This window comes from Symphalangus syndactylus, chromosome 14, assembly GCF_028878055.3.
Source record: "Symphalangus syndactylus isolate Jambi chromosome 14, NHGRI_mSymSyn1-v2.1_pri, whole genome shotgun sequence".
Classification (NCBI taxonomy): domain Eukaryota; kingdom Metazoa; phylum Chordata; class Mammalia; order Primates; family Hylobatidae; genus Symphalangus; species Symphalangus syndactylus.
In genome coordinates, this window is record NC_072436.2 from 98,348,256 (window position 1) to 98,372,105 (window position 23,850).

General features: G+C 43.7%; 1 protein-coding gene across 11 annotated transcripts in view; it reads right to left on the reverse strand.

Annotated features, from left to right (window-relative positions):
- Positions 1–23,850, reverse strand: part of MTA3 (metastasis associated 1 family member 3) — a 215,591-nt gene that overhangs the window by 162,763 nt on the left and 28,978 nt on the right. For all 11 annotated transcript variants that reach the window (XR_010115759.1, XM_063618107.1, XM_063618108.1 and 8 more), the window contains exon 4: positions 11,650–11,776. Coding sequence is in view for 10 of the 11 variants with exons in the window: in XM_063618107.1 (XP_063474177.1) it covers positions 11,650–11,776 (127 nt within the window). In the remaining variant the exon portion in view is untranslated. The remainder of the gene's footprint in view (positions 1–11,649; positions 11,777–23,850) is intronic.

Consider the following 23,850-nt stretch of genomic DNA (forward strand, 5'->3'; position numbering starts at 1 on the left):
ACAGAGCGAGACCCTATCTCTCAAAAAGAAAAGAAAACCATCACACATCAATATGCAACAGAAGTGGGTTTAGGTGTACTTCTGAGTTCACAGGTCAAGATGTGTGATGTCGGCAGGGCACGGTGGCTCATGCTTGTAATTCCAGCACTTTGGGAGGCCAAGGCAGGTGGAATCACCTGAGGCCAGGAGTTTGAGATCAGCCTGGCCAACAGGGTAGAACACCGTCTCTATTAAAGATACAAAAATAAGCCAGGCATGGCGGTGCACATCTGTAATTCCAGCTACTCGGGAGGCTGAGGCAGGAGAATCACTTGAACCTGGGTGGCAGAGGTTGCAGTGAGCCAAGATCACGCCATTGCACTCCAGCCTGGGAGACAGAGCAAGACTCTGTCAAAAAAAAAAAAAAAAAAAAAAAAAGATGGGTGATGTCTTGAAACAATAGAGGTGATGGTTGCAAACACTGTCAATGTGCTAAATGCCACTGTTTATGGTTAATCTGATGTTATATGAATTTCACCTCAATTATAAAGAAGGGCCAAAATTTATTAAAGCTAATAAATTATACTACTTTGCCAAGAACATTCTTAAATAGAACTTGCCTTTGTTTTTTTCTTAAACTGTGAATGCACAGCGTTCTAGAACACAACTACTAACTAGCTCGGCCTGGTACCACTGATTTGTGCTCCGGCACCAGGAGAGCAAAATCAACACAGGAAAAAGGTAAGTAACATCTTACTGTTATGAAAATAGTCTTGATTTCATAAACCCTCGGAAAAAGTCTTGGGGGACATCTGGGCATACAGAAATAATAATTTGAAAAACCCTTATTTTCATTGTTATTAGTCCTTCCCTTTTTTCGAATCAACTTCTCAATTTATATATACACACACAATCCTGCTGAGGTTTTATTTGGAACTATATTGAATCATTGGGTCAATCTGGGGGAAACTCAAAAATTGTAATGATATATCCCGCATTTATTTAACTTTTCTTTAATTCTTTCAGCAATACTTTAGTTTGTATGTAGAGGTTTTACAGATCTTTCTTTAGATTCATTTGATATTTCTGGATAATATAAATATCATTTTAAATTGAGTTTCCTAACTGACCTGGCCTCACACCAGATACACACTGAGTAAAATTGACTAAGACGCAAAAAGTGGAACAGTAAAGCGTCTAGATGAATATACTTGAGAATATCTTCACAATCTTAAGAAATCTTTATCTATTCCAAAACAGTAACACTGGATTAGTTTTTTCATGAGTGCTCTTTCTGAGTCACCACTCTGCTTACTCAACTTCCATTCTGCTCCTTTATCTGTATCAAACTTCTCAGTCATATCTATCAACTACTGAACAATGGAATTTTCCCAGCCTTTAACTATTCTCTCTCTTCTTGCTGTTCCATTGTTCATTTTGCAATCATTACTTCTCATGTATTTAAAAACCAACCAACGAAGCTAGAACAAGCAAAAATGACAACAGCTGCACTGAAGAATAAGCATTACTTAACATGAGAGGCAGCTACCAAAGCAAGTAATGAGGCTCCTCTGTCAGACAGATGTGGCCAAAATCCAGCAGTGAGCACACATACAATTATTACAGAAAAGAAAAATGGGCCAGGCTCACTGGCTCACACCTGTAATCCCAATACTTTGGGAGGCCGAGGCAAGAGGATCACTTTAGGACAGGAGTTTGAGGCCAGCCTGGACAATAACATTAGACCCGAACTCTACCAAAAAAATTATTTTAATAAGCCAGGCACACTGGCACATGCCTGTAGTCCCAGATACTCAAGAGGCTAAGGCAGGAGGATCACTTGAGCCCATGAGGTGGAGGCCACAGTGAGCTATGTTCACACCACTGCACTCTAGCCTGGGCAACAGAGCAAGACTCTGTTTCAAAAAAGAATAGAAAAAAATGCATTAATGATATGCCAAAATGTCAGTAGTACTTCTGCACAATGGAATTACAGATAAGGAGAGGAGTAGTGTCTTTTTCTGTATTTTCTACATGTCAACAATAAATTATATTGTTTTTATGACCAGAAAATACACATAAGTTTATTTAAAATTTTTAACATACAGCTAATGCTGAAGTAACAGCAAAATGAACATATTCATAATACATTACCAGGAGGAAACTGACAGAATTCTTGAAGGATTAGCATTCTGTAACAAAAATATTTGAAATATGTTCCCCTAAGTTAGAAAAAGGTCTGTTCTCAAATGATGACAGTTAACGTGACTACATTTTTACTACTAGGAAAGGGAAGATTAAGACTTGTTTTTGGGCAGAGCATGGTGGTTCACTCATCGTGGGAGGCCAGGGTGGAAGGATTACATAAGGCCAAGTGTTCAAGACCAGCCTGGGCAACATAGTGAGAGCTTCTCTCTAACAAAATTTTTTTTTACATTACCCAGGTATGGTAGTGTGCACTTGCAGTCCCAGCTACTTGAAGGCTGAGGTGGGAGGATCACTTGAGCCCAGAAGTTTGAGGCTACAGTGAGCTATGATCACTCCATTGCACATCAGCCTGGGCAACAGAGCAAAACCACATCTCTATTTAAATTTTTTTTTTTTTAAAAGGAGTTGTTTTCAGCAGATTTCCATCAATGCTTCCCTCATCAGAACCAGCCATACTGTCAAGCGAGGAATGGAATAAAAATAGATGTAAAGTGGCATTTTCTCTATCTGATGTCCAAATGTGCAAATTTTATTTTATTTTATTTTATGTATTTATTTTTTATTTTTTTGAGGCAGAGTTGCACTGTTGTTGCCCAGGCTGGAGTGAAATGGTGCAATCTCAGCTCACTGCAACGTCCACCTCCCGGGTTGAAGCGATTCTCCTGACTCAGCCTCCCTAGTAGCTGAGATTACAGGCATGCACCACCAGGCCCGGCTAATTTTGTATTTTTAGTAGAGATGGGGTTTCACCATGTTGGTCAGGCTGGTGACCTCCCAAAGTGCTGGGATTACAGGTTTGAGCCACCATGCCCAGCCTCAAACATGCAAATTTTAAAATAATACCTTTTCCCATTATATATCTATCTACTCATTTCAGAAAAACTAGAAGTATAGAAAAGTATAAAGATAAAATTTGCTTGCTTTTTTTATATCAAAACATTTTTTGATATTAAAACAATTGTTTCTTAGCAAGAAAACTCAGAGAAAGAATAAAACAAATCTACAATGAACACATCAGTATGTATATTTCTACAAACTTGTGTGAGAAGTTCTGTAAGATCGAGTCCTAAAAGCAGAATTGCTGGCTCAAAGGGTATGTACACATTGCAATTTGACTGATCTTTCTGTTATACTAATACTCTGACAATAACAGTATCCATTTCTCCAACCAATACTGGATATTAAGATAAGAACTATAGTATTCTCTCCCCTAAATAATTCTTATAGGCTAGAACCTTTCCTATTTATCCCTTTCTCATGTTTGCTGCAAATTGCTCTTAAATTGGTTTTGTTTCATGACAAATAATGAGTATACAAAAAAGCTTTCCTATTCTCTGTCTAGTATTCCATTTAAAAGTCCGAGGTTGACTCAGAACAAGCCACCCTTGCTCAGAGTATGAGCAAAAAAAAGAAAAAGCACGAAATCTAAAATTACATTTAAAGTCAATTGCAATTAAGAAGATATTACTCAGCTAGGCACGATGGCTCACGCCTGTAATCCCAACACTTTGGGAGGCCATGGCAGGAGGATCGCTTGAGGCCAGCAGCGATTGTTTGCAACCAGCCTGGCCAACACGATGAAACCCCATCTCTACAAAAAACACAAAAATTAGCCAGGCATGGTGGTGTGAGCTTGTAATCCTAGCTATTCAGGAGGCTAAGGTGGGAGCATCATCTGAGCCAGGGAGGACGAGGCTGCAGTGAGCCATGATTGTGCCACTACACTCCAGCCTGGGTGACAGAGTGAGACCCCATCTCAAAAAAAAAAAAAAAAAGAAGAAGAAGAGATTAATCAAATTTCTGTGAATGGCTTATTTCCTTAAAGAATAAAAGTAAAATTAAATGTAAACTCTATACAAGGTTCAAATCCTGAATGGCTATTGGATACAATGTTCCGCAATAAACATTAAAAAAAAAAAAAAAAGACAAGAGATCTTCAAGAATCTTATAATCTAAAATGAAGTCTAAATAGAACCACCTAGGCAGGCGTGCAGTGGCTCACACCTGTAATCCCAGCACTTTGGGAGGCCAAAGCAGGCAGATCACCTGAAGTCAGGAGTTCAAGACCAGCTTGGCCAACATGGTGAAACCCCGTCTCAACTAAAAATACAAAAATATTAGCCAGGCGTGGTGGCACATGCCTGCAATCCCAGCTACTCGGGAGGCTGAGGCAGGAGAATCACTTGAACCCAGGAGGCAGAGTTGCAGTGAACCGAGATCACACCACTGCACTCTAGCCTGGGTGACAAGAGTGAAACTATGTCTCAAAAACAAAAAGAAGAGATTATTAGCAGCCAGGTGTGGTGGCTCACGCCTGTACCACCGGGCGCGGTGGCTCATGCCTGTAATCCCAGCACTTTGGGAGGCTGAGGTGGGCAGATCACGAGGTCAGGGGATCAAGACCATCCTGGCGAACACAGTGAAACCTTGTCTCTACTAAAAATACAAAACATTAGCCGGGCATGGTGGCGGGTGCCTGTAGTCCCAGCTACTCTGGAGACTGAGGCAGGAGAATGGTGTGAACCCAGGAGGCAGAGGTTGCAGTGAGCCAAGATCATGCCACCGCACTCCAGCCTGGGCAACAGAGCGAGACTCGGTCTCAAAAAAAAAAAAAAAAAGAGATTATTCAAATATCTGTGGTGACTTATTTCCTTAAAGAATAAAAGTAAAATTGGCCAGGCACGGTGGCTCACGCCTGTAATTCCAGCACTTTGGGAGGCCGAGGTGGGCAGAAGACAAGGTCATGAGATCGAGACCATCTTGGCCAACATGGTGAAACCCTGTCTCTACTAAAAATACAAAAATTAGCTGGGCATGCTGGCGTGTGCCTGTAGTCCCAGCTATTCAGGAGGCTGAGGCAGAAGAATCGCTTGAACCTGGGAGGCAGAGGTTGCAGTGAGCCGACATCATACCACTGCACTCCAGCCTGGGCGACAGAGCGAGACTCCATCAAAAGAAATAAAAAATAAAAGTAAAATTAAATGTAAACTCTATACAAGGTTCAAATCCTGAATGGCTATTGGATACAGTGTTCCATAGTAAACATTAAAAAAAGAAAAAAAAACAGACAATAGATCTTCAAGAATCTTATAATCTAAGATGAAGTCAAGCAATTCTCCTGCATCAGCCTCCAGAGGAGCTGGGATTACAGGCACGTGCCACCATGCCCAGCTAATTTTTGTATTTTTAGTAGAGATGAGGTTTTGCCATGTTGGCCAGGCTGGTCTTGAACTCCTGACCTCAGGTGATCCACCTGCCTCGGCCTCCCAAAGTGCCAGGATTACAGTCATGAGCCACCGCGCCCAGCCTAGGTTTTTTTTTTGTTTTGTTTTTTAAGACAGTCTTGCTCTGTCACCCAGGCTAAAGTACAGTGTTACAATCATGGCTCACTATAGCCTTGAACTCCTGGGCTCAAGCAATCCTCCTACCTCAACTTCCCAAGTACTTCTGGGACCACAGGCGTACGCTACCATGCCATGTTAATTTTTTTTATTATTTATAGAGACAGGGTGTCCCAATGTTGCCCAGGCTGGTCTTTAACTACTAGGCTCATGTAATCCTCCCACCTCGGCCTCTCAAAGTGCTAGGATTACAGGCATGAGCCACTGCACCCAGCTAAATATCAGAATATTTTAAGGCCAAATTCACTATATTACACATGAGCTATATATAAGACTGGGTTATATATTAATATAATGAGTACAACAGCCTGAGCATCACAAAGCAGATAATGGAAGGGTAGGTTTAGAGACGAGATAAAAGAAATGGCTACATAACCAGCATATCAGCCTTTGCCAATTGTGAGGAGTTGTGTTGCCCATCTCAAATTTACAAATTTTCAGTCTACTTATGAATGAATGCACAATGAAAATATATTTTTAAGTCAGAAGATACAAATTTAAAGTTATTGAATATTTGTAGTAAGAAAGTCTATCAGGCTGGGTGCAGTGGCTCACGCCGTAATCCCAGCACTTTGGGAGGCTAAGGCGGGCAGATCACCTGAGGTCGGGAGTTCGAGACTAGCCTGACCAACATGGAGAAACCCCGTCTGTACTAAAAATACAAAATTAGCCAGGTGTGCTGGCGCATGCCTGTAATCCCAGCTACTCAGGAGGCTGAGGCAAGAGAATCACCTGAACCCGGGAAGCAGAGGTTTCGGTGAGCCAAGATCATGCCACTGCACTCCAGCCTGGGCAACAAAAGCAAAACTCCGTCTCAAAAAAAAGAAAAAAAGAAAATCTATTAATGAAGATATTAGTCATACACACATATTGGAACTGAATACAGTAAAATATATACATACGACATCTAGCAGCTGACATAACAAGGCTTATAGTGCTTAATAGTTTGCAACATATAATCTATTATTCAACGACCTCAATCACTGTGCATAAATGAAGCATGCTGCCTCTCACTTTCCCTCAAAAAAAGTCCCAAAGGGATACTCACTACTCAAGCCCTATCTATCTCACAAACAAGAGAGGAATCACTAACTCTACTCCGAAAAGTCCTGGGTCCTGTCCACTCTCTCTTCCAGTGGAATCAGAAGAAACAAAGAGTGGTCGGGCGCGGTGGCTCACGCTTGTAATCCCAGCACTTTGGGAGGCCGAGGCGGGCGGATCACGAGGTCAGGAGATCGAGACCACGGTGAAACCCCGTCTCTACTAAAAATACAAAAAAAATTAGCCGGGCGTGGTGGCGGGCGCCTGTAGTCCCAGCTACTTGGAGAGGCTGAGGCAGGAGAATGGCGTAAACCCGGGAGGCGGAGCTTGCAGTGAGCCGAGATTGCGCCACTGCACTCCAGCCTGGGCGACAGAGCAAGACTCCGTCTCAAAAAAAAAAAAAAAAAGAAGAAACAAAGAGTTTCCTCCCTGCCACTTTGGGAAGCGTTAAGTGTCTCATGAATATTATAGTTCACAGACTAAAAAGGAACTCAAGAATGCCTCAGTCAGGTTTTCTTCTATGTTCCAAAGAGCACCAAGGAAATTCTGGGCACTTGATAGTGTCCCTGAGAGTAAAACATCGGTATTCATCAAATTACCTTCTTTGCTGCCAAAGAACAATGGGGCTTTGGTAATTTTCTCCTTTTAAAGCCAAAAAGATAAGGCATGACTTCCACATTAGCAAAATGTCAAGACCACTCCAATGTGCGCTTGTTCTACATCAGCATGTGGGCTGGTTAGCACAGCTCCATGCCTTGGCCAGAGACTGCCCCTAACCCCATTCAGCTGTTTAAAAATGACGGCTAAACAAAGCTAAAATGAGAAAACTCAGCTCTGCCCTATTCCTTCTCAATTTGGGAAAAAAAAAAAAAAAAAGCCCCAAATGTCTATGTCTCTTCATCATAATTAAAAGGAATTACCACCCAGTAAACTCACTGAATTTATAAGCCAGGTCCCTTGTCTCAATTATCAAGCACTTATTAAGCTCCCTAAGCTAGAATATACTCAGGAAATGTGTTCAACAGTAACTAAACGATCACGTAGACTATGTAATTTCTATGTTCAACAAAGAAGTGTCTTGATAATTATATTTTAATATACTCTCTCAGTCCTTATGGAAGATAAAAAACACATCACTAGTTTTTCCATTCCAGGCAATCTGTTAAAAGAAACCAACGTTACTTACAAACAGATTCCAAGCTATCAGGAGAGTAAATTAAAAATATACTCGCGTCTTTTAGATACATTTTTAAAACCATTTGTCAGATTCTTGTTCTGGCAAGAGTCTTAAGACTGGCCACATAACTTCTTTTTCATTATTTATTTATTTATTTACTGAGACAAGAGTCTCACTTGTTGCCCAGGCTGGAGTACAGTAGTGTGATCTTGGCTCACTGCAACCTTCACCTCCCAGGTTTAAATGATTCTTCTGCCTCAGCCTCCAGAGTAGCTGGGATTACAGACATGTGCCACCATGCTCAGCTAATGTTTGTATTTTCAGTAGAGACAACGTTTCACCATGTTGGCTAGGCTGGTCTCAGACTCCTGACCTAAAGTGATCTGCCTGCCTCGGCTCACAGAGTGCTGGGATTACAGGCGTGAGCCAACACACCCAGCCCCACATAACTTCTTAAACTTAAAATTAATCTTTATATTCTAGTGTCTTCCAATTAAATAAATGGAGGCCATGCTCATGACTCACACCTGTAATCCCAGCACTTTGGGAGGCCAAGGTGGGCAGATCACTTTAGGTCAAGAGTTTGAGACCAGTCTGGCCACCATGGCAAGACATCATCTCTACAAAAAATATAAAAAATTAGCCAGGCATGGTGGCACATGCCTGCAGTCCCAGCTACTCAGGAGGCTGAGGTGTGAGGATCGCATCAGCCCAGGAGTTCAAGGCTGCAGTGAGCTATGATCATGCCACTACTCTCCAGCCTAGGCAACAAAGCAGGATCCCACACAATCAGTCAATCAACAAAAAGTGCATATGGCTTTTTGGCGTCATTAGTTACACACAACTTTAAGAAAATCTCAAAATATGTTTTTATGTTCCATCTCTTTGAACAAAAATTATTCATCTACTCTCTATTTTTCTTTCTTGAAAAAGCATTATTGGTCGATAAAAAGAGTATTCCCATATTACCTGACCTAACTGTCTTTTCCAGCAAATGACTTAAGTTATACAGAATATACTAACCCCAGCAAATCTAACCATAGAGCCCCCTAATAAAAATCCTAAATAGCAGGCCATAGCAGAATGTACTTGTAGTCCCAGCCATTCAGGAGACTGAGGCAAGAGGATTGCTGGAGCTCATGACCAGCCTGGGCAACACAGCCAGCTCCCTATCTCTCTATCTATCTATCTCACCTATTTATTATTTGTTTCACATAGGGTCTCTGTCCCCCAGGCTAGGGTGCGGTGGTATAACTGTGGCTCACAGCAGCCTCAAACCTGGGCTTAAGCAATCCTCCCACCTCAGCCTCCCAATTAGCTGGGACCACAGGCACACACCACCATGCTCAGCTAATTTTTATATTTTTGGTAGAGACAAGGTCTTGCTCTATTGACCAGGCTGGGCTCAAACTACTGGCATCATGCAATCCTCCTCCCACCTAGGCCTCCCAAAGACTGCATCTCAATTTAGAAAACAAAAACAAACAAAACCAAATAAAAAACAATGACATGAGGTTTTCTATGGGGGTGAGGGAGCGGCTCACGCTATATCTGAAAAGATTTGGAGAAAAAGAAATTCCAGTATCTTTATCACATACTTCCTGCCATGGAAGATCTCTGGGTCCATTTCTATAAAAAAGGAGTTGTGCACAAAGGTACCAGGAATTGGAGCGTCTGTGTGAGGGGGTGTGTGTGTGTGTGTGTGTGTGTGCGTACCAGAGCTTTAGAAAGTCTACAAACCTAAGCTGGGCACGGTGGCTCATGCCTGTAATTCCAGCACTTCGGAAGGCTGAGGTGGGTGGATCACAAGGTCAGGAGTTCGAGACCAGCCTGGCCAACATGGTGAAACCCTGTCTGTACTAAAAAAAATACAAAAAATTAGCTGGGCATGGTGGCATGTGCCTGTAATCCCAGCTACTCGGGAGGCTGAGGCAGGAGAATTGCTTGAACCCGGGAGGCGGAGGTTGCAGTGAGCCAAGATCGCGCCACTGCACTCTAGCCTGGTGACAGAGCAAGACTCCGTCTCAAAAAAAAAAAAAAAAAAAAAGTCTACAAACCTGTCTGAACCCAAAAAGAAAGACTCAGATTCAATCCCAATATGGGGGATAAAGAGGAAAAAGCAATTATTGAAATAATGCATTTTGGCCAGGCGCGGGGGGCTCACGCCTGTAATCCCAGCACTTTGGGAGGCTGAGGCGGGCAGGTCACAAGATCAGGAGATCGAGACCGTCCGGGCTAACACAGTGAAACCCCGTCTCTACTAAAAATACAAAAAAAAAAAAAAAAAAATTAGCCGGGCATGGTGGCAGGCGCCTGTAATCCCAGCTACTCAGGAGGCTGAGGCAGGAGAATGGTGTGATGTGACGCCTCAGGAGGCGGACGTTGCAGTGAGCTGAGATCATGCCACTGCACTCCAGCCTGGGTGACGGAGTGAGACTCCATCTCAAAAAAAACAAAATAAAATAAAATAAATAATGCGTTTTATGTCTATATATATAGTTTTTTTAGGACCATTATGACCAGCAGAGGTGGACAAAAGAAATAGAAATACAGATTATGAACAAAAGTTGAAGGCATTTCTTTAACCTAAGAGGAGTGAAACACTGCACTTGCTCACACATCCTTACCCTGGTCACAAGCTGCTTTCATACACCCTATGCTCACCTGTGCCCTCTATTTGTGCCTCACACCCTCTGGAAGGCTCAGTAAGTAGCAATTCCTCTTGAAGCTTTCCTGACCGAGGGTAAGAATCTTTTGAGCTCAAACATTTTGTAATACCTCTAAGATACACTGATTATAGACTACAATGAAAAACAGCTCAACGATATCTTAAATTTGATCACCACCAGTAGATCATAGAAAACCACCATTTTTCCTCAACAACTGCCAAAACGACAAACAAGGGGCTAGGTTTTTTCACTTTTTGTTTTTTTCTGCAGTAGAAGAAGAATTTAATTAATGGAAGGGTGGTCCATGTTAGAGAACCAGAGATATCGCCCAAATCAGTCACCTTTTTCTTCACATTTGTATGCTATCAATGCATACATCAGGTGTTATTAAGGAATAATAAAGAATATAAAGTTTTCATCCCAGTGATCCTCAAAAGAAAACAAAAAGCCATACATCCTATAAGGTCAAGAGTCACCTGCCTGGGAAGCAGATTTTAGGTTCTAACCTTTGGCTTCTAACGGCTATATAATTTTCTTAGAACCTGGAAGACCAGCATTTCCCAAAATGTCTGCTGGACACTCTTCCATACCGTTCTGAAAAGATATTCAAATCAATCGGGAAAGGCCATTTGTTTTACTGTTTTTTTTCGTTTGTTTTTAAAGACAGAGTGTCACTCTGTCATCCAGGCTGGAGTGCAGTGGCACGATGTCAGCACACTGCAACCTCTGCTTCCTAGATTCAAGCAATTCTCCTGCCTCAGCCTCCTGAGTGGCTGGGATTACAGGCGCGTACCACCACGCCCAGCTAATTTTTTGTATTTTTAGTAGAGATGGGGTTTCACCGTGTTGGCCAGGCTGGTCTCGAATTCCTGACCTCAAATGATATGCCCACCTCAGCCTCCCAAAGTGCTGGGATTCCAGGCATGAGCCACTGCGCCTGGCCAGAAAAGTCTGTATTAAAACAAAGTTAAAATGGTTACTTTACTGGAGAACTTTTGTGGGGCTTTAATATGCTAATACACATTACAAATTTCCAACCTAAAATTCCATTATGAAGTCTTTAGCAAAGTAGTTTAAGCAAGATCCTGAGAAGAGTCTGGAAAACGCTTCAAAGAAGTCTTTTGTTTTTTGGTCACTGTAGTACTGAGTACTTTAGTTCCTAAAAAGTGCTTACCTGATGTGTGTTGCGGGTAGAGATTCATACTGGCGTGACAAAAAGAGTTCCCTATGTTTCAACTGATGTTTCTGCTTATCGGTCAAGTCAGCCTCAACTGTTGTTTCAGATTCTTCCTCAATTTCTTCTACACAAATAAAATTCAAAGAATTTATTAGTACAAAGCACATTATCTGTTTGGATATTGAAACAGATCAAATCAACATCTCATTCAATATTTTCTTCAAATTAATCAATTTTAAATTTAAACATTTGCCAGGTGCAGTGGCTCATGCTTGTAATCTTAAGCACTTTGGGAAGCTGAGGCAGGTGGATCAACTGAGGTCAGGAGCTCGAGACCAGCCTGGCCAACATGGCGAAACCCCATCTCTACTAAAAATACAAAAATTAGCCGGGCATGGTGGCGGGTGACTGTAATCCCAGCTACTCAGGAGGCTGAGGCAGGAGAACTGCTTGAACCCAGGGGGTGGAGGTTGCAGTCAGCCAAGATCGTACCACTTCACACCAGCCTGGGTGAAAGAGAAAGACTCCATCTCAAAAAAAAAAAAAAAATTAAACATTTATCTTGTCAGTTCAACTATAACCATAAAATTATCAGGGACTCAAAGGAAGAAAAACTCCAACTTAAAAATGGCAGATGGTACCCCAAAAATATATACAAGTATTACATATCAATTTAAAAATTAATTCACTTTTTTTTCAGAGATAGAGTTTGCTCTGTCACCCAGGCTGGAGTACAGTGGTGTAATCTCAGCACACTGCAACCTCCACCACCTAGGTTCAAGCAATTCTCGTGCCTTAGCCTCCAGAGTAGCTACGATTACAGGCGTACATCACCACACCTGGCTAATTTTATGTATTTTTAGTAGAGACAGGGTTACACCATGTTGCCCAGGCTGGTCTGGAACTCCTGGGCTCAAGTGATCTGCCCGCTTTGGCCTCCCAAAGTGCTGGGATTACAGGCATGAGCCACCACACCCAGCCTCACAGAAGGGATTTTATCAAATATAATGCCCTTGTTGAAGTAGTTCTTTATGAATAGCATGAGGGTAATGAATGCAGTAAGTATCAGATCTTTTCTACTTTCAAACTTTTAAAACTGAATTGAAAATGAACCTTAAACAGTAACTTAGAAAAAGACTCACCTAGCTCAAAGCAAGAATAAAGCAATTTAAAATTCTTTGGATGTTCTTTTTAATGAACTACTCAAAGAGAAATATAGCACTAAAAGGGCCATTTACTTGCAGGTCTAATAACATTTCACCAGCAAAGATCAATAAAGTTACTGCTGCATTGGCACTATTAGCACTAGAAAGTATCACATATAAAATTATACTCTTTACCTAATTAGGATTTGACAAATTGTTGTTGTATAAGACACAGCTAACTGAATTCTAATGCATACCCTACAGAGCTAAAACAGCAACCAGCTCTACAACGGTAACAGTAAATCTTACATTCTTATACGATCCCTTGGTTCACCGTGAAAAGGACCAAAATCACTGAAATGCAACCTAACCAAAGACAAAAATCACCACAACGGCATCTCTCATGATGCAGATCACTAATGAAAACCACTTTCTAAAATTTACCAGTTAAATTTCAAATTTCATTTATGTATTTGTATAATTTTTTTTTAGACGGAGTCTCACTCTGTCACCCAGGCTACAGTGCAGTGGCACAATCTCGGCTCACTGCAACCTCCATCTCCCGGGTTCAAGTAGTTCTCCTGCCTCAGCCTCCTGAGTAGCTGAGATTACAGGCGTGTGCCACCACACCTGGCTAATTTTTGTATTTTTAGTAGAGACAGGGTTTCATCATGTTGCCCAGGCTGATCTCGATCTCCTGAGCTCAAGCAATCTGTCCACCTCGGTGTGAGATAAATCGATTATTAGAGTGGATGAAGAGTAAAGAGAATTCAGAAGATAAATTTAAAGTTGGACAGGCCAGGTGTGATGGCTCATGCCTGCAATCCCAGCACTTTGGGAGGCTGAGGCAAGCAGATCGCTTGAGCTCAGGAGTTCAAGACCAAATATCTCTACAAAAAAATACAAAAATTAGCCAAGCCCGTGGTCCCAGCTACTCAGAGACTGATGTAGGAGTATTGCTTGAGCCCAGGAGGTGGAAGGTGCTGTGAGCCGAGATCGCACCACTGCACTCCAGCCTGGGTGATACAGCAAGACCCTATCTCGAAATAAATAAATAAATAAATAAAGTTGAACAATGCCTCTGAGCCAGAGTCTGATCCATGAGGCTCTCTCCAATATCCAGCAGGAGACTCCTCTTTGCTACAAAGCAGCACCCACATACGCTTAAGGTACTTCACAGTATGCCTTGCTCTACTCTACAGTTAACCGATTTCACTGCATCCCTTGAGAACAATGACAGGTCACTTATCTTTGTATCCACCCTATTTTACTTGTAGGGTAAAAGTGAACCTCAAGAAACATCCCAGCACTTTGGGAGGCCCAGGCGGGTGGATCACGAGGCAGGAGATCAAGACCATCCTGGCTAACATGGTGAAACTCCGTCTCTACTAAAAATACAAAAAAATTAGCCGGGCGTGTTGGCGGGCGCCTGTAGTCCCAGCTACTAGGGAGGCTGAGGCAGGAGAATGGCGTGAACCCGGGAGGCGGAGCTTGCAGTGAGCAGAGATCGCGCCACTGCACTCCAGCCTTGAAGACAGTGAGACTCCGTCTCAAAAAAAAAAAAAAAGAAACATTCAGGCCGGGCGCAGTGGCTCACGCCTGTAATCCCAGCACTTTGGGAGGCCGAGGCGGGTGAATCACAAGGTCAGGAGATCGAGACCATCCTGGCTAACACGGTGAAACCCTGTCTCTACTAAAAATACAAAAAAATTAGCCGGGCGAGGTGGTGGGCTCCTGCAGTCCCAGCTACTCGGGAGGCTGAAGCAGGAGAATAGCATGAACCCGGGAGGCGGAGTTTGCAGTGAGCTGAGATGGCACCACTGCACTCCAGCCTGGGCAACAGAGCGAGACTCCGCCTCAAAAAAAAAAATTTAAAAATTAAAAAAAAAAAAGAAACATTCAGAGCAGACCAAGTAAGAATTATAGGGCAACATTAAATTCAGCAGCAGCAAGGATAGACTCACAAAGTTACAGCATAAAACACTGCACAACATAAACATCAATAAGTTACTGTAAAGGGGGCTTTATTTTTCATATTTCATTCCAGTGCTTTTCAAAATTCTTCTTTCAAGATTTAACACAAAGTGGATGGGAGACTAAACTTAAGAGTTACACTTGAGGCCGGGAGCGGTGGCTCACGCCTGTAATCCCAGCACTTTGGGAGGCCAAGGCGGGCGGATCACCTGAGGTCAGGAGTTTGAGACCAACCTGGCCAATATGGTGAAATCCCGTCTCTATTAAAAGTACAAAATATTAGCTGTGCACAGTGGCGGGAGCCTGTAATCCCAGCTACTCTGGAGACTCAGGCAGGAGAATCGCTTGAACTCAGGAGACAGAGGTTACAGTAAGCCGAGATCACACCATTGCACTCCAGCCTGGGCGACAAGAGCAAAACTCGTTTCAAAAAAAAAAAGAGCTGGGTGCAGTGGCTCATACCTGTAATCCCAGCACCTTGGGAGACCGAGGCAGGCGGATCACAAGGTCAGGAGATCGAGACCATCTGGTTAACACAGTGAAGCCCCGTCTCTACTAAAAACAGAAAAATTAGCCAGGCGAGATGGTGGGCGCCTGTATTCCCAGGTACTCGGGAGGCTGAGGCAGGAGAATGGCATGAAGCCGGGAGGCGGAGTTTGCAGTGAGCCATCACTGCACTCCAGCCTGGGCGACAGAGCCAGACTCCGTCTCAAAAAAAAAAAAAAGAAAGAAAACTGTGTTGACCTCATAGACCCCCCTGGAAAGGATTTCAAGAACTGCTGAACTAAATGCAAAAGAAATCTTACCTAAAAGTACATATTAAATGAAAACCAAAAACTGGCTAAGTAAGAGTTTTTTACTTTACTGACTTTAAGAAATTCACCACAGAGGCCGGGCGCGGTGGCTCACGCTTGTAATCCCAGCACTTAGGGAGGCCGAGGTGGGCAGATCACGAGGTCAGGAGATCAAGACCACAGTGAAACCCCGTCTCTACTAAAAATACAAAAAAATTAGCTGGGCGTGGTGGCAGGCGCCTGTAGTTCCAGCTACTCGGAGAGGCTGAGGCAGGAGAATGGCGTGAACCCCGGAGGCGGAGCTTGCAGTGAGCCGAGATTGCGCCACTGCACTCCAGCCTGAGTGACAGAGCGAGACTCCGTCTCAAAAAAAAAAAAAAAAGAAATTCACCACAGAAATTTTATTTTCACAGTGTGAGATACAAGGACTCATAAGTTATTCTATAGCAAATCAGGATTCCATCAGAAATTTAAGCTATTTCTGCTTTACATTTATTCAAAGAACACTGCATCTGGCAAAAGCTGCCCAATACTGTAATAAATTCCAAGTCCATCTGGAATTTTATATGGTCTCAACATGCCACTGTACTAGTTTTCACTTGCTATCAGTTTTAAAACAAAGAATCAGAACCAAATTATCTAGCACCAACAGAGCAGCATCCATCCTCTAATTCATTAACACCCCAGCAAGCAGCTTCCTTTTTTTTTTTTTTGAGACGGAGTCTCGCTCTGTCGCCCAGGCTGGAGTGCAGTGGCACAATTGCGGCTCATTGCAAGCTCCGCCTCCCAGGTTCACGCCATTCTCCTGCCTCAGCCTCTCCGAGTAGCTGGGACTACAGGTGCCCGCCACCACACCCAGCTAATTTTTTTTGTATTTTTAGTAGAGACGGAGTTTCACCGTGGTCTCGATCTCCTGACCTTGTGATCCGCCCACCTCAGCCTCCCAAAGTGCTGGGATTACAAGCGTGAGCCACCGCGCCCGGCCAGCAGCTTCCTAAAACACAATTTCTATTTCTCCTGTTTTGATAAAAAGGTCTCAATAACTTCCAACCAACCACCATTAGGGTAAAAACTAAACTTTCATGGCTTATACATCTAAGAATCTGCCTTGCCACATGTTTTAACAAAGACCTGTGTCCCCACAGCCAGGCGCGGTGGCTCACGCTTGTAATCCCAGCACTTTGGGAGGCCGAGGCGGGCGGATCACGAGGTCAGGAGATCGAGACCATGGTGAAACCCTGTCTCTACTAAAAATACAGAAAATTAGCCCGGCGTGGTGGCGGGCGCCTGTAGTCCCAGCTACTCGGAGAGGCTGAGGCAGGAGAATGGCGTGAACCCGGAAGGCGGAGCTTGCAGTGAGCCGAGATTGCGCCACTGCACTCCAGCCTGGGTGACAGAGCAAGACCCCGTCTCAAAAAAAAAAAAAAAAGAAAAGAAAAGACCTGTGTCCTCCCTTCCACCCTACCTCCAGCAAAAAAAAAAAGTAAATTTGTTGATGTGCCTACCAACGTGTTCTGAGGCTATCTATGAGGAAGCCATAAAAGTCCTATCCTGAATTACAGTCCATCCTGGATTCCAGGCAAGAATATATACCTTCAGATTTGGTGAGTACTATAAAATTACGCAGCATACTCTGGAAGCATGACAGAGAAAATTCATGTAGCTTGATGAGCCAGCAGAGGCCTCTCTGAAGAAATCAGTTTGAATGGACACCAGAAGGGAAAGGGGGTGGATGGCTGGGCCCCTGTCTTTGGTAATTAGAGAACACTCCTCTTGATAAAGATAGCCCAGGTATCTGTACTTGGGCTTGGTCTGACTGAGGAAATTTACTGCTTTTCCCTTCACATCCTGCTAACTCAGCTAAAAACCTCATTAGGGAGTGTCTCCCAGTTTTAAAGCTCAAAATCCCTCATTTAGAGAACCCCTATCAGTCCCCAGCAAATGAGGACAATTTGATCACCCTAGCCCTCATATTACCCAAATGAAGCATTAAACTTATGGTACCATAATAGCTAAAAATTTAGAAGACTGAAAGAACATAGACCAACTGGAGTTCTCATACATTAACAGAGGAAGTGAAAAATTGGTCCAACCACTTTGGGAATCTGTTTGGCAAAATCTACTTAAGTAAAATTTCTGTGACAAGTTTCTTCCACCACATGGACCAACAATGTTTCTCCTAGGTAATTACCCAAGAGAAATGAGAGCTTAAGTACACCAAAAGACCTGTACATGAATGTTCATAGCAGCTTTATTTGCAGTAGCCAAAAACTGGAAATAAGCCACATGTTCAGTAATAGGAGAACAACAACTAAGGCTGGGTATGATGGCTCACGCCTGTAATCCCAGCACTTTAGGAGGCCGAGGCAGGTGGACAGCTTGAGCCCAGGAGATCCAGACCAGCCTAGGCAACAGGATGAAACCCCATCTCTACAAAAAAAATACAAAAATTAGGACTAGGCAGTGGTTCACACCTGTAATCCTAGCAGTTTGGGGGGCCAAGGTGGGTGGATCACCTAAGGTCAGGAGTTCGAGACCAGCCTGGCCAACATGGCAAGACCCCCGCCTCTACTAAAAATACAAAAATTAGCCGGGCAAGGTGGTGGGTGGCTGTAATCCCAGCTACTCAGGAGGCTGAGGTGGGAGAATTGCTTGAACCTGGGAGGCAGAGGTTGCAGTGAGCCAAGATCATGCCACTGCACTCCAGCCTAGGCAACAGAGCAAGACTCCACAGGGTCAGACAAAAACAGCTGGCAGTGGTGGTGCACACCTGAAATCTTAGCTACTCCAGAGGCTGATGCAGGAGAATTACTTGAACCTGAAAGGTGGAGGTTGCAGTGAGCTGAGATCGCAACACTGCACTCCAGCCTGGGCAGCACTGCAAGACTCTGTCTCAAAAAAAAAAAAAAATTAGGTAGGCTTGGTGGCACGCACCTGTAATCCCAGCTACTCAGGAGGCCGAGGTGGGAGAATCCCTTGAGCCTGGAAGTTTTAGACTGGCCTAAGCAATATAGTAACACCTCATCTCTACAAAACAGAACTTAGAAAGTTAGTCGTGTGGCGGCACGCACCAGCGAAGAGGGTCACTTGACGGACACCCTGCCTCAAAATAACAACAACAAAACAGACAAGGCAGTGCTCAGTGCTTACACAGTGTTGTGAGCAGTATTTATTTACAAACAGTCACACTGGAAAAACTTATAGTTCATAGTGTATTGGATAGACTACACAGAAAGGTCTTGCCTCTGTAAGAGGGAATAATTAAGCCCCAGGCTGAGCACTGCTCCACACTCACTTAACAAATCATAGCTTCAACAACCAAACATCAGGCTGTTTCCAAGTAACTTAAATGCATCCCAGAACAAAGTTCAAGTTGATTTATAAGAATAAAAAAATGGGTCAGGCATGGTGACTCACACCTTAATCCCAGCACTTTGGGAGGCCAAGGCGGGTAGATCATGAGATCAAGAGATGGAGACCATCCTGGACAACATGGTGAAATCCTGTCTCTCCTAAAAATACAAAAATTGGCCGGGTGCGGTGGCTCACGCTTAACAATCCCAGCACTTTGGGAGGCCGAGGTGGGTGGATCACGAGGTCAGGAGATCAAGGCCACGGTGAAACTCCGTCTCTACTAAAAATACAAAAAAATTAGCCGGGCGTAGTAGCGGGCGCCTGTAGTCCCAGCTACTCAGAGAGGCTGAGGCAGGAGAATGGCGTGAACCCGGGAGGCGGAGCTTGCAGTGAGCCGAGATTGCGCCACTGAACTCCAGCCTGGGCGACAGAGCGAGACTGCGTCTCAAAAAAATAAATAAATAAATAATAAAAATAAATAAGAATAAAAATACAAAAATTAGCCGGACGTGGTGGCACATGCCCATAGTCCCAGCTACTCGGGAGGCTGCGGCAGAAGAACCACCTGAACCCGGGAGGCGGAGGTTGCAGTGAGCCAAGACCATGCTACTGCACTCAAGCCTAAGCGACAGAACATGACTCCATCTCAAAAAAAGAAAAAAGAAAAAAATCCAGAAACAAACCCTACTCAGCAAATAAAAGATGTAAAAGAAATGAATCATTGAGCTAATCACAGTGGCTCACGTCTGTAATCCCAGCACTTTGGGAGGCCAAGGCAGGCAGATCACCTGAGGTCAGGAGTTCAAGACCACCCTGGCCAACATGGCGAAACCACATCTCCATTAAAAATACAAAAATTAGCCAGGCGTGGTGGCGCGTCCCTGTAATCCCAGCTACTAGGAGACTGAGGCACGAGAATCTCTTGAACCCAGGAGGCAGAGGATGTAGTGAGCAGAGATCACACCACTGCACTCCAGACTGGGTGACAGAGTGAGACTCGGTCTCAAAACAAAGAAACATAGGCCATATATACTATAGGATGTAATCTTTTTTAAACCTTTAACCAGTTTGGAAACCAAAAGTCAGAAAATTAATAGTCTACCATGGACAAAATGGAAACAAGAATCAGTTGGAGGGTAAAGGATTGTAACTTCATTTCCTGCAACAATCTGCTATAGTACATTTCATTCTGGGAGCCCTTTACTAACAAATTTCTTATAATCCTGTTGCCCTTTCCCCCTTTACAGTTGTTTATATGAAAAGATAGACAACCATAAGCAAGTTTTTTTTTTTTTTTTTTTTTTTGGAGACAGAGTTTCGCTCTGTCGCCCAGGCTGGAGTGCAGTGGCGCGATCTCGGCTCACTGCAACCTCTGCCTCCTGGGTTCAAGCGATTCTCCTGCCTCAGCCTCCTGAGTAGCTGGGACTACAGGAATGTGCCGCCACACCCGGTTAATTTTTTTTGTATTTTTAGTACAGACAGGGTTTCACTGTGTTAGCCAGGATGGTCTCGATCTCCTGACCTCGTGATCCGCCCGCCTCGGCCTCCCAAAGTGCTGGGATTAGAAGCGTGAGCCACTATGCCTGGCCCATAAGCAAGTTTTTTAAAAAGTCTTGAAATGGAAAACATTTCCCTAACTGTATAGACAACAGAGTAGTCTGAAAACCACCTAAACAAAAGAAGAAATGAAACTCCTTAAGCTACAAAAATGTACCAAATGAGTCAACCATATTATACCTTAATGACAAAAAGAATTAAACAAAAACAGGAAATAAAATCTTTTATTTTGTTATCTTTAGGCATATCTTTACATCTTAACCTTGAATAATTTTCTACCATGGTGAAATTAATTCCTGTCAGGAACTGCAGTTTCACCCACATGAATTATCATTACTCTTTTTTTTTTTGGAGACAGAGTCTCACACTGTCGCCCAGGCTGAAGTGCAGTGGCGCAATCTCAGCCCACCGCAACCTCCGCCTCCCAAGTTCATGCCATTCTCCTACCTCAGCCTCCTGAGTAGCTGTGACTACAGGCGCCCACCACCACGCCCGGCTAATTTTTTGCATTTTTTTTTAGTAGAGACGGGGTTTCACTGTGTTAGCCAGGATGGTCTCGATCTCCTGACCTCGTGATCCGCCTGCCTCAGCCTCCCAAAGTGCTGGGATTACAGGCATGAGCCACCGCGCCCGGTACCACTACTCTTAAATGTAAAGCAAGTTTGGCTAGCCAACTATTTTTATAATGTTGCTAGGAAGATGCACCAATCCCCATAATATGAAAATATGTGCAGCTTTAAAGACTCATAGAAGTCTTATAAACATGGACACGACGCAACGCTGGCTCAGGAAAAACTTGCGGAAGGGAACTGGCATGAGGTACACTGAAAGGATATGGGACATTAGCCACCATCCTGGGTCCTGAGCTGTCACCACTAGCAAACAAAGTTAAAAAGGAGAGCAGCCACAACCATTCTCCACATTCCTAGGTGTCAAGAAAGGGGCAGAGTGAACTAAGGCTTCAGATGACCGTTTTCCAACTTCCTGGCTGGAAGGGACAACTGAAAATGCATGCCACTGGCACAACTCTAGAGAAGCCTCCAGTGGTATCCACTTCCCATGTATGTCAAGGCTTCTGTGTTAATGTGAAAGTCCTCCAGGGGGCCCAGTCAAAGCTACTGTTTTCTGCATGTCTTATGATTTGTAAGGGCTTTTATTCATTTAATCGCTACAAAAACCCTCAACACAGGAAGGGTAATAAGGTAGAAAGTATTAATGAGTCCCTTGTAAAGATGAATTAAGGCTCAACAACGTTAATTTATCTGCCCCATAACGCCAAATTATACAAACATATAACAAAATGCAGTATATTTATCTTATCCAAAATAAATTTTAAGGAGATAAATAAAACATATAAAAGAAGCATTTAGAGGACAGGATACTAATCCAGTTACGTGACCTTAGACCTAACCAAGGACTCAACCAAAAAATACAGAGGGTTTAAACAGATTATGTATAAGGTCCTCACAGGTCTAAAATTCTGTGATTTGGAATGCTAAATGAAAAATACCTTGGACTACCTAAATATAGAGGCAATATACTAAGGTAAAAGCAGTAGTTAGAAATAGAAGTAGTGGGCCGGGCACGGTGGCTCACGCCTGTAATCCCAGCACTTTGGGAGGCCGAGGCGGGTGGATCACAAGGTCAGGAGTTCAAGACCAGCCTGGCCGAGATGGTGAAACCCTGTCTCTACTAAAAATACAAAAAAATTAGCTGGGCGTGGTGGCGGGCGCCTGTAATCCCAGCTACTCGGAGGCTGAGGCAGAGAATTGCTTGAACCCAGGAGGCGGATGTTGCAGTGAGCTGAGATCATGCCACTGCACTCCAGCTGGGACACAGAGCAAGACTCTGTCTCAAAAAAAAAAAAAAAAAAAAAAAAAAAAGCAATAGAAGTAGTGGAGGCCAGGCGCGGTGGCTCACGCCTGTAATCCGAGCACTTTGGGAGGCTGAGGCGGGTGGATCACGAGGTCAGGAGATGCAGACCATCCTGACTAACACAGTGAAACCCCATCTCTACTAAAAATACAAAAAATCAGCTGGGTGTGGTGGCAATAGTCCCAGCTACTCAGGAGGTTGACGCAGGAGAATTGCTTGAACCCAGAAGGTGGAGGTTGCAGTGAGCCAAGATCATGCCACTGCACTCCAGCCTGGGCAACAGAGCGAGATTCTGTCTCAAAAAAAAAAAAAAAGAAAAGAAAAGAAATAAAAGTAGTAGCAAAAAGATCCGGAATTCAGTGAATGTACACTATACTTCAATAAAAGGATTTTTTTAAAAAAGATAACCTGGCCAGGTGCAGTTGCTCATGCCTGTAATCCTAACACTTTGGGAGGCTAAAGTGGGCAGATCGCTTCACCCCAGGAGTTCAAGACCAGCCTGGGCAACGTGGCAAAACCCTGTCTCTACAAAAGGATACAAAAATTAACCAGACACGATGGCACGCAACTATAGTCCCAGCTACTCAGGAGGCTGAAGCAGGAGGATCAGTTGAGGCTGGGAGGCAGAGGTTGCAGTAAGCTGAGATGGTGCCACTACACTCCAGCCTGGGCAACAGAGCAAGACCCCATCTCAAAAAAAAAAGATAACAGGTGGGTTAGGTGGCTCACGCCTGTAATCCCAGCACTTTGGAAGGCTGAGGCGGGCAGATCACGAGGTCAGGAGTTTGAGACCAGCCTGGCCAACATGGTGAAACCCTGTCTCTACTAAAAATGCAAAAATTAGCCAGGCATGGTAATGCACGCCTGTAATCCCAGTAACTCAGGAGGCTGAGGCAGGAGAATCGCTTGAATCCAGGAGGTGGGGGTTGCAGTGAGCCAAGATCATGCCACTGCACTCCAGCCTGGCCAACAGAGCAAGACTCCATCTCAAAAACAGAAAAAAAAAAAAAAAAGATAACTTGTCAGCCAGGTGCAGTGGCTCACGCCTGTAATCCTAACACCTTGGGAGGATTAGGCAGTAGGATCACGTGAAACCAGTACTTTGAGACCAGCCTGGGCAACACAGTGAGACCCCATTTCTACAAAAAAAAGATAATAATTTTTTAAAAAGATGGCCGGGTGTAGTGGCTCACGCCTGTAATCCCAATTCTTTGGGAGGCCAAAGCGGGCAGATTGCCTGAACTCAGGATTTCGAAACCAGCCTGGGCAACAAGGTGAAACTCCGTCTCTACTAAAATACAAAAAAAAATTATTCGCCGGGCAATGCAGCATGCACCTGTTTTCCCAGCTACTCAGGAGGCTGAGGGAAGAGAATTACTTGAACCTAGGAGGCAGAGGTTGCAGTGAGCCAAGATCGCACCACTGCACTCCAGCCTGGGCAACAGAGAGAGACTCTGTCTCCAAAAAAAAAAAAAAAAAAAAAAAGATAACTTGTGGAA